The sequence below is a fragment of the Henckelia pumila genome, chromosome 1, assembly GCF_033568475.1.
Source record: "Henckelia pumila isolate YLH828 chromosome 1, ASM3356847v2, whole genome shotgun sequence".
Classification (NCBI taxonomy): Eukaryota; Viridiplantae; Streptophyta; class Magnoliopsida; order Lamiales; family Gesneriaceae; genus Henckelia; species Henckelia pumila.
Window position 1 is genome coordinate 115,166,779 of NC_133120.1, and position 12,339 is coordinate 115,179,117.

General features: G+C 33.5%; 1 protein-coding gene across 1 annotated transcript; it reads right to left on the reverse strand.

Annotated features, from left to right (window-relative positions):
- Positions 1-1,172: 1,172 nt before the first annotated feature.
- On the reverse strand, positions 1,173-4,446 carry LOC140884099 (U-box domain-containing protein 11-like). The gene is made up of 4 exons (XM_073290769.1): positions 4,060-4,446; positions 3,226-3,342; positions 2,712-3,152; positions 1,173-2,566 (listed from the first exon to the last, which is right to left on the reverse strand). The coding sequence occupies exons 1-4, from the start codon at positions 4,354-4,356 to the stop codon at positions 1,496-1,498; spliced, it is 1,926 nt and encodes a 641-aa protein (XP_073146870.1). The 5' UTR covers positions 4,357-4,446; the 3' UTR covers positions 1,173-1,495.
- Between the last annotated feature and the right edge of the window lie 7,893 nt (positions 4,447-12,339).

Below are 12,339 nucleotides of genomic sequence, written 5' to 3' on the forward strand. Positions count from 1 at the left end.
CCATGGCAAGGGTCCGGATGGACTCTGTCCCAAAATGTTTTGAGAAAAGGAGGCACGGACCCCGTGTAAGCCTCCGTGTAAGGGTCCGTGTGTCCTCTGTTCCGCAACTCCTTTGAATTTCATTTTCTGCATAGGCACGGACCCTTATCCAGAGCAGGCACGGACCCCGTGTCCTGTTCCGTGCAGGGGTCCGGACCTAGGTCCGTGTGTGAGCAGAATTTTTTTTAAAAAAAAAATCAGTCTTTGATTTTATTCGTTCAAGTGTGATTCTTTTATGATTAAATGTTAATTTGCCCCTTAAGATAAGATTAGCATCCGAGGTCCCCACAAAAACAATTACGATCAACTTGTGGGACGATCTCGCATTGAATGAAGGATAATTTCTACAAGAAAATTGTGTTCAAAGCACTGCTGTGGCTTTTTGCAAACTTTGAGTACATATTTGTGTAATGTCTTCAAAGTTTTTATAATATTTGTGTAAAGTCTTTAATACTTTGGATCATCGACTCATCGTCTAATTAATGATCCAGGATTTACCGAAGACCTCTCAACTGCCGTCAACACTTGAACGTGGGAACGCATATATAAAGTAAAAACAATGAAAATAAGACAATAAATCAGAAATAATATTTAGAAAAAAAATATTAAATGCAAAATAATTTTAGAAAAAAGTGTACATAAAATTATTTATCGAACAAACGATTCCAAATTCAGAAAGTAGAAATTTTTCAGTATGTCAGACAAAAAGTTCATCTCAATTATTATTAAAATTCTGAGAAACAACGTAACAAATATGTGAAAAGGCCTTGACAAAAAAAATGTGAAAAGGCTCAGCTGAAGCTAGTGGTGGAGTAATCGCCTTTCTGGCGGTTTGATGTCTCTGTTTGGCCATCACTGTCGAGCCAAATAGTTAGCATATATAAAACACTCGGTTGTCCAGAAACCAGTGCATACTTCAATAGCAATACAAGTTATTTTGCCAATTTCTTACAAACCTACAAAGCCTAGAACAGAAGGCGGTCCACAGGATCGTTTAGTGAGTCGAAATGAATTTCAAGTGGTAATAAGGACTTACTTATGGCAGGAAAGGAGACTAGGAAAGTGGATGTAGAGTGAACAGAACCATAACGATGTATGCTTGTGATAAAACCTTGAATATCTAACAGTTGGCGTAAACGAAAGAATCAAATTTTATTACATCAAATGTTCATACCATCGTAGCTCCTTAGATCCCTCTGATTCTCTGTTATTTAACAGAGTGTCAAAAGACATAATCAATCTTCTTGGTCATGAAAGAATTACAAAACAAATCAGTCAAACAAATTCTTGCCACACTCGAGAGTAAGGTAAAAATATATGCTGACATGAGAATTTCTTGATTTCTCATGTCTCAATCTTTCATCTTTTCACACACCCTAAAACCCGTGTAAAAGTAAATGTCAGATGATCATCCAAGGAACAAACAAATAGTGAGTCCTTTAGGATAATGAACCTGTCAAAGCTGTTGCGATTTGCGAAGGTGCTCCAACAACGACGCAGCCTTCCTTTTAGCTCTTTCTGTGCCGTTTTTGGCAAGCTCTGAGAGCGGTATTACAGCACCAAGTCTGCTTAAACAACTGAGATTTTCGTTGTCCCTTTTGCACAAGGAAAGTAAAATGGCGGCTGCATTTTCCTTGTTACGAGGTAAACCTGTCCGTAAAAGATCGATTAAGATGGGTATGGTACTAGCTTTAACAATGGCCACTTTTGCCTCGTGATGGTTGGCTAGAACTGAAAGAATTGTCAGAGATTCATCAACCATTAAACTGCTCGAATCCGTGAGCATTTTTAACAACGCAGTGATAATCCCAGCTCTAACAGCCCTTCCCTTGTTTCCTTGATAGATACACAGATTGAATAATGCCGTTGCAGCATCTTTCTTCCCTCTCGAGCTTCCGTTCTGAAGCAAATCGACCAAAGCTTGTATTGCCCCCGATGCACCAATAATAATTTTGTTTTCATCGGCAAGCGACAAGCTGAAAAGGGTTGCTGCTGCATTCTCTTTTGCTTCCATACTTCCAGCTCTGAGGACTAGAACAATAGAAGGAATCGCATTGGCAAGCATGATGAGTCCTTTGTTATTGTCGAATATGGAAAGATTAAGCACAGAAGTAACCGCATTTTCTTGAATTTCACTATCCTCAGATGTCAACATACTAACAAGAATTGGAATTGCCCCGGCTTCTGCAAGCAAGATTCTGTTGTCTGTACTTCTTTTGGATAGTGATCGGATTTCAGCTACTGCAGCTCTGCGTTCCTGAAGCGATCTGCTTGTGAGCTTACGAACAAGTGCTTCAACTGCTGCAAAGTCACCAGTAACATCACGAAGAGATCCATCACTCTTTCTTATTTTCCCATTTATTAGACCTGTTGGCTGCTCTATATTATGTTTCAAGCACCACTGGGATATCAAACTTCTCAAAACGTAATTTGGAGTTAGAGTGTGATGCTGGAGCTTCTGCTGTGTTTTTGGGCACGTAGTGTTGCCACAATCGATCCATCTCTGTATGTAAGATCTCTCATAGGTCTGCAAAGACGTTATGTAACTAGATTAGAAGCATTACCCGTTAGATTTTCTTACCCTATGCCACAATATGCCGTCTTGTTTTTTTTTTTAAGTTGCTAAGTAAGAAAGGCCAACTGTACTCATATCTTATCAATGTGAATCTCACCTGCCCGGTTGCAACAATTACTGGATCCCTCATAAGTTCAAGAGATATGGGGCAAAGGAAATCTTCAGGAATCACAGGAGAATCTGGTTTCTTGTTCTCCTCTACACTTTTGCAGGTTGACCTTTCGACAGTCCTACTACCCGAATCCTTCAAGATATTAACCTCAGATGATGTCAACGAGGTCCTCAAACTTTCTTTTTCGTAAACAACATCATCCAAATCGTGGCTTTCCAAGTTGCCTTCGACCATGTTCATGTCAACTTCATGATTGATAATGCCGATATTTTCTATATGTAGACTTCTGCTAAGCCTGTTACTCGACTGGAAAGGATTGATATCCTTGTCCAATGGATGAGAAAAGGCCCTGCATAGTAAGTTCGAGTTAAGAGGTCCACCATATCTTTCCGTGGCTCGTCTCAACTGTGCCTTCACTAATTCAACCTGGCAAGTAGATCATGTCAAATTACCAAACAATTCAAACGCCACATAATTATGCTCAAAAGTCGCAACCAACCTGTTCATATACTTCTTCAGATATATCAAAATCACCATAAGGTAAGTTAGCCAGCCCTTTCTCTAATGTCCATGTCACACATTGAAATTGAAAGGAGATTTTCTTCATTGCTCCATCCTTGAACCACAGGAAAACAGATTTCAGGACAGGCATCAACGTTTTATAAAGACAAGAAACTATCAGCTGGCACTCGAAATTATGAGATATAAATCAAACAAACAATTGTAGCTCAAAAAGCGATAAGCATATACAAATTTTACGATAGATATCTATGGCAAATAATGGCTATAAAGATGATTGCTTGTCTCTTGATCTACTGATTGAGACACCGGTTTAAAATATTTTTTTTAAAAAAAAAAGCACGAGAAGAGAATTCAATGCATATTACATATGCTCCCAACAACCATTTTATGACAATGCTTCATTAAAAAAGATAGTTATCTCCCAAGGCACAAATACATAAGCACAGAGACACCTCAAATCAAATCAAATCAAATCAGTAGAAAAAGATACAATTTTATATTCAATTGACTAATTATAATTTTTTGCAAACCTAATTACATGTGCTCTACAGACATCGTTGCCACACTGTATGTACTGATTGAACGGTCAACAGTTTCAAACCTTCAGATCAGATCATAGAACGAGCCAGTTTCAATGGGGTGGATCCGCGGTGAATCTAATCGTATTGTGACTTAATGTACTTTTAAAGCAAAACTCGCATCTTTCAAACCAATCAAAGTACCAAACTCAGGAAACATGTAAAAAATCATTCAGCAACAATAACCCTATGCAGAAAGGGGAAAATTGTACAGAATTGACTTGTTAAATTACCGCAGAAATCTGGGAACTGTCAAAGTTGTTAGCAGCAGAAACTAGACTTCTCGCAGCCTGAAGGGCAACGGTTAGATCAGAGAAGCCCAATTCAGCATTTTCTTCAACTTTCTTGTCAGAATCCCCGATTTCTTCAAGAAAATGGGCCAACAGTGAGACTCTTCGAGACAGGTCGGTACAGTCTTTCTTAAAAAACCCGGAGAAACCAGCAGCTGAGATCCCAACGATGTCCCGCACTAGGCGGAGGGGCGTGGAGGTGGGTCCGCCATCTGCCGCGGCGGCGTCCCCGTCGGCCATTCTGAGCGGAGGAAAATGGTGGTGGGGTGTTTGCTTTGCTACAAGAAGAATGAAACCAACATTGCAGTAAATTGGGGACAACCAAGTCTGGGCTTATGAGGTTTGGGTTAAGCAATGAGTTGGCATCTTTTTTTCTTTATTATTATTATTATTATTATTATTATTATTATTATTTATTTTATTATTCTTTGGAGACTGAAATTAAAAAGGGCAATACTTGATCTCACGTCTGGAGTTTTTTTTTTTCAACATATTTTTTAATCATAATAAATATATATCTATATAAACATATATGCTATATGACATATTTCTTTTCATCGCATAACCATACCTTGAGCTCGAGGTTTTCATTAATTTCAGCTTCACTCAGTTGCTAAATCGGCTTCATTGGAAGCCATATTGTATCTAACATTTGTTGCGAGAAAATAAACTATGTGCGCGCGTGCACGCATGCATGTATATTAATATTTTTCAGATACACTCATACACATATATATGTACGTATTAATGTACACACATATAGATTTACATACACAAATTTTAATGAGACCGTCTCACGGTTTAATTTTGTGAGATGAAGCTAAGCTCGTGTTATTTCTTCTCTTTTTTTTCTTTCTTTTTTTTTTTCCTTTTTTTTCATTTTTTTTGGGGTTTTGTTTTATTCTCTCGTTTTCCTTTTCTTTTCTTGTTTTTTGGTGGTAGGTCTATTTGAGTGATCGTGCGTGTCTATAGATGTGAATTGTCCATTTCTCTCAATGCAAGAAAATGGATCTTTTTTGTTAGTTATGAATAACGAGTGCATACTCTCAACTAACATATGTTGTTCGATATCACACATTTTTTGTCAATCGTGCGTGTGTTAAATTATTATTGAGGTAATGTCATATACATTTAATCGATGAATATGACATTAGTCGGTACTCATAAAAATGTTAACGATGGGTATTCATAATATAAAATATATATATATTGATATCAGATATGGCTATATTTTTTTCCATATGCTAACTAATTTTTTTTCCACGGATCATATATATATATATATAAAATGTAGACACAAGAATTTGTATTCTACAATGAGTTCTTCTCCACTAGAAGTATATTATCCACACTAGAATCAATCACGACGATTGAATAGACTTCAATAGGCCAATTTGGAGCCGACAGCTTGATAGTAAATAAAACAAAGGGATGCATGGTTGAGCAACACATGCATTGAGTTAAAGTAGATATTCAAAATGAATCATGAATTATAATTTTTGATAAAACGAAAAAATAGTCGTACTCGAGTTTCGACCATACGATGAGATGAAGAAATTCACAATAATTAATAAACATGAAATGTGTTTGATAGAGACCAGGCCAACTCGAAGAGCATTATGACAGTGGAGAGAGTATGAAAGAATGAAAAAGGAACAAAAGGAAACAGTTGGGGAGAGAATATTGTGAATGGTTTGCATTGGTTGCTGAGATACCCTTCGCTGTCACATACCATATTTCTATTTCTTTATTTGCAATAATTAATTATTTTATTTTTAAAAAAAATTATACGTATACATAAAATTATATATATATATATATATATATATATATATATATATATATATATATATATTTGATACGATGTAATCTCAAAGTCAATAGTGAAAATGGAAATACCAAAGCTTCCACGGGGGACGGTGTTGTGGAAATGGGGCTTGTCTATGCTGCCCTTCGGGGGCAGTGTCCGAAGGACAATCCAAGGGTCCGGGGTTTTTGCACATCATATCATGTGATGTGCAAAAGGGTTCGGGGCCGTTGGATTTGGTAGAGCGGGTAGTACTGATCTGCCAGCATAAATTTTCTCGTGGAAATGATATTACCTAAGCGTGTTATTCAACACAATGAATGGAGAATATATATGATTAGATTTTTCAAAAAAATATACATATACTTACTATTTTGCCTTCCAAATATATAAACTTATTTGTTTTTTCACATAAATTAAGTAAATTATTAGAAACTGAAACACAGATTACATATAAACTTTTTATTTTATCTTGATTTAATTCATTTAAAAAATAGTTATACGTTTTTCCAAAACTTAGTTAATAAGAATATATTAATAAAATAAAAGAAAATGTAAAAACTGGAATATAATATAGCCCAAGCCGGGATATGTTAAAACATTATTTGTTTTTGTACCCAAATATTATTATTATTATTATTATTGTTATATTTTATTTTGGAAGAATCATTAAGTAATATATTGAATGAACACAAAAAACTCTTGTCACAGTTTTTATGGATTAATTTTGTGAGACAAACATTTTTTCTACTCGAACTATAAAAAAATGTTATGCATATAGATCATATCAATCCATCTCACGAATACGATATATCCACCCTTGAATGAAGTCCTCGTTCGAATTTACTCAAATATTGTTGGTGGTGATTATTAACCATATTCAATCAAGTCCAATTAAATGGACACCAATTTTCTTTTTTAAAAACTTTGGTTTTAAAATTAAATACGATGAGCTGTGGATGATCAATTATTAATTTGCCACATAAAAATGGTCATTGAATTTTGTGTTGCAGGTTGAGGTGCCAGCTCTTTTCTACACAACTAATTTCAATGAATCTGTGGGGCATTTGGAATTTTCTAATAATTGAAGCCCATGTGACCACCATATATGTGTCCAAATTTTTTAATGAAGTAGAAGGTGAAAAAATATCATTATTATTCTTTTCTTTTTTTTCTTTTGGATAAGAGTTTCCAATGTTATTTATTACTTTTGGAAACCAAAAAATATATATATATATTTGTAGATAAGAAAGGTAGAACTCAATTTTACATCACAAACATGAAAAATAGAAAGATTATTTTAGAGAAATACGAAGAATAAAATCATCGACTCCATTTTACGACGCTATATTTCGTGTTATATAGTTTAATTGACCGTTAATTTTCGTCGTTTGGTAAGTAAAATCTTGTCGTTTCGAAGTATATGGAAATATGTTAGTATACATAGTCAAGTAATCAAAGTCCTTGAACGGCCGTTGATTGAGGAGAAATAGTCCCTTAGCAATTTGTTGGGGCCTAGCCTTGGAATGGAATTTCCAACCACGACGTCGTATGTTGCCAAGTCTTTCTTGAAAGGGACAATTAGAGAAATTTTTAATTTAATTATTTTTTTTAAGAAGTGGGGAAATCTTCCTATCTTCACAAAGGGTTTTGAAATCTTGTTGATTAGTTTAATCAGTTGACAAATTGAGAGCAGGCGTTTATTCGTTTATTTAGCAACATATTTTAGGTAAATTATTTTTAGAACTAATTTCCATGATTGATCAAAACATCTATAAATGGAGGTAAATGGAGGTGTCAAACAAGTTAATGGGAAGGGTCGCCTTATTACCTATTTTAAGTGGAGTAAGATTAATAGTTATCATGCAGGCTTATGTGTAATTTGGTTGGCTAAGATAGATTGACTTACAATCCGTCGTAATTAGATGAGGTAAGTCAACGAAACAAACTTAGTTCATTCACACCTCTAACTATAAATCCTAAAAAAGCGTCATGAATTCTAAAATATTTTACAAACTTTAGTTTGTACCCTTGAGCAGCTCCTTCAATGGCTTGAATTTCTAATTTTTTTTGGTTAATTAGATGAAGAGGTATCAAAATAGGTTAGCGGGACGGACCAGCTCACAACCCATCGCAACCTTTAGGCGGGAGGGGACGGCTCACTTTTTAGACGAGTTGGAAAAACACCAATCAACTGTCCAATTAATCTATTTTAGACGACAGAGTGGGTCAATTTGATGGGTTTACATGTAATTTGACGGGTTTTGACGGACCGATCCACCTTTTAGATGAGTTGATAAATTGTCGACCCAACTCACTTATTTTATAAGATGGGACGAGTCAGTACGACGAACCTAATCTATTGATACTTCTGATATATATCTCTACAAATCGACTTGCTACTATTAACACTTGGAGATCGTGCTAAACCCACAAACATAACAATGATATAATATCGTTAGATCCAATTTTTATCTTGAGCATTATAATATCGTGCAAGAATCCAACCAAACCTTTTTTTTAATATTAATTTCCAGGGTTGGCCTAATTGCAATAATGAATAATGCATAAATTATTTGGTCAAAAAGAAGGCATTGGTACAAATATAGGTTTTGTTTTGTGTGTCACGGGGGGAGCCGGGGAGTAGGCTAAGTAGCTAGTTTTGGTTCAATAGTTTCGAAAAAAATAAATATTTTATCGAAATTTTACTTTTGGGATGTAGAAATTTTACGTGAATCTCACATCTTGTACGAAAATTGAGACGGAGTTTTGTTTTTATTTTAATTTTTTTGAACGCTCCACGACTGATTCGTTGAGTTTGCCAAATTTTGTTTAATTATTTGATTGTAAAAGTGACTTCAACCACCATATTTTCTTTTATATTCCTCCTTTTAAAAGCTCTATTTTAGTCCTCAATCAATAATCAATATTGTCCAAAATAAAAGAGTCCCGAAATTTTCAAATTCTGCGACATATATTTTTTTCCAAATCCGTGACATGCACAAACTTTGTACTACCTCCGTATATACCTCCGTGCATTTTACAATTTCTGAAAATAAGAGTGCACGGACCTCCTTCCGGGTGCTCTCTGCCTCAAAATCTTTGATGAAACGTATGCACGAAGGTTCCTCCAAAATATGCATGGGGTCCGTGCATTAAACTAGAGTGAATATTTCTGTTGCTCGAAATGCACGGACCTTCCTCCATAAAATGCACAGGGTTTGTGCATTAAATTTCAAAAATTTCCATCTTCGCTTCTTATGATTTTCCTCGAACAAAAAATATCAGATAAGCACGAATGTGACAAAATAGAGTACCAAAAAGACTATAAGATTCGTACTTATCAACTATATATGCATGTATAATATGTTTCTTTCTTCTTCTTCTTCTTCTTCTTTATATACATTAATATTTCACGCACACGAAAATAATTTATATTATATCTGACGGGAAAAAAATTTAAATATGATTGAATATGGAACTTGTGAGACACTCTCATATATTTTATATGTAAGACGGGTCAATCAAGTTTATATTTGCAATAAAAAATAATATTTTTTAGATAAAAAATGATAATTTTTCATGGGTGGCTGAATATGAAATTCGTCTAACGAAATTAATCCATAAGAGTATTTTTGTTTAATATGATTTAGCTCTCAAAATTTCGGTCATTAAACATTTATTTTTTTAATTTAATGTTACAAAATAGCATTCATATAAAATAAGATATCACTCACTAATATTCAAACTATCTTTAATCCATTTTTTCCACACAAAAATATGTGTTTCTGCTCTTCATCAAAAATATTTTAAACTTCCAGTTAAGTACTTATTTAATTTTTCTCTCCAAAAAAAGTAATTTTCAGTAAATCAGGAAAAAAAAAAAGGAAAAAACAAAAAAACAAAAAACAAAATCTTCTCAAATGGACCCAATGAAATAGAATTGATCATAACGAAGTAAAACCCTAAACGGAACCAAACAATGGCCGAGTTTTATCTTCAATTGTAGGTCTTCACAACACAATGATTTTCCTATTGGGCCTACTTCATATAGCCCAGTCATTTTCTTCATATGGCCCAACTTAAAACATCTCGAAAACACCCAATCACATCGATACTTCGATGCTCATATATACGCATTAATGAATAAATTCTTTAATTGTTGAAATTTTATGTGAAGCTTATAAAGAATATCATTTCTAATCCAATTGATAGATCTATTGCGTGAATTTTCAAGTCAGTCCACCCGGATATATTAATATGTCATTCGAGCTCGACCCGATCGAGCACAAATTTTTATTTTATTTTATTTTATTTTGAACTATCGTGAGCTCAAATGAATGAATCAAAATAGTTGAAATTGGAATATATTAAGAAATCTTTAGTGTATAATGAGCAGAATATTCATGTTAAACAACATAACAAGAAACAAAAAATAAGTATGAATGGATCATGTGGTCATACTTTGAGGTAACCTGATTATTTACCCAATTAGAATGAACGCATGGGCATTAGAAAAGCTAGCTTAAAAAACAAATCGTTGATAAGGAAAATCGAAATTTTGATGATTAGTTAAGCGTTTATTTAATGCATCAACTCGGACACTTTGTTAGTGACATTGGGCACATAGTCTTGATTGTATTTTGTATATAAAAGTGATATACATGCCAATATTAAACTTGAAAAATTGCAATTTTAATCATATGTGTGTGTTTCTCTGAGATTTTGGTTATTATTATTATTATAAAATTTCAATTTTATTGTTGTATATTTCGATTTTCGAAAATAATTCTTATTTTTTTATTAGGAGTGTTAATGTTACATTACATAGATTAGCACTACAGCAAAACCACATCGATATCACATCAGGACCACGAGAAAAAAAAAAAAAAAGACTAGAATTGTCATATAATATATATATATATATATATATATATATATATATAGAGTTTCTTTCAAGTGCCCACCTATCATGCCCACTACCATGCCCACCAATGATGTGACACTATTCTATTGGATGTGATAAAGATATGGTCCAATAGAATAGTGACACATCATTGGTAGGCATGATAGTAGACATGATAGGTGGGCACTTGAAAGAAACTATATATATATATATATATATATATATATATATAACTAGAACTGAAATTTGACGATAAAAAATTTTAAAATTACAAAGAGACAAATTTACATGACCAATGTGATACCGATGCGTCTTTGTCAAAAACTATATGAAAATTATTTATACACTTAATAAAATTTGTGTTGCTCTTTTAAAAAGATCCCCAAATTACAAGTATTCTTTAAAAATGAAACTTAATTTAATTTCTCGTAAAATAGCAATATCCGAAACTCTTAGATAACAACAAATAAACGGCCATCTCCATCACTTTAAGTTGATTTAATGTCTCCATTAGTTGAAGGTCCTATATGTGAGTCATGCGGCAAAGTCTTTCACCCTAATTCTTCCTAATATGGCATGCCCTTTCTTTTTTCTTTTTAAATTTTTTCCATATATTTTTTTTTGCGTTTATAATATAGTGATTTTTTTTGTTTTTTGTTTGTTTTTGAAAGGAATTAAAATTAATTTGACATAAAAAAAAATTTCGTAAGATGGGATAGAATTTAGAATATATAAATTATACGATGAAAATGAGTAAAATTCAAATCTCACCTTAATTGGTAATAAGAAAAATAAATAGGCGCAATTAACAGTTTTTAGGGTGGTGTCGGACTTAATTATTAATGTTTTTAATACTTTTTTCTTCTGTCCTGTCTATAGATTACCACGTAAATTGTTTCAAATTAAAGTTTCAAAATTTGAGTAAAATAAATTGTGAAATATTCGAAACGATAATTGGAAGATATATAATTCGTGTTTCGGTACAAGTTGCATTATGATCCACGCAAAAAGTCGCAAAATTATTAGCAAGTTAAGGGAAGCATCAATTTATGCGGCTTGTAGTTAATGAATATTAATTTCCTTAGGAAGCAAAAAATTTATGTTCCCACAAATGAATTTGATGTCACGTTGAGGCACAAGCTCCTTTTTTTTTAGTAGGAGAGGGGTTGTTACAATCGGGTTTCGAATTCAAGACTTTGTCTTATATTTGAGATCTTAATGTCAAATGAGTTACACATCATCGGCATGTTGTGAGACATGTTAGAAATTGGCTTGAAATTTTGAATCGATATTCCAAATCAACACAAACTTTTTTGTGTCCGTCTCACATTGAGATAAATATCTTAGTCAACTCGACTATAGAAAAAAAATTATTTTTATGCCAAAAATGTCATTTTTCACTTCAAAAATGGAGCAGAACGACCCTTCCCATAAATATACATTCGTCAGGCAGGCTCCACATGATTTTTTTCACGTTAAATGACAAAAAAAAAATTACAAGTGGGGTCCT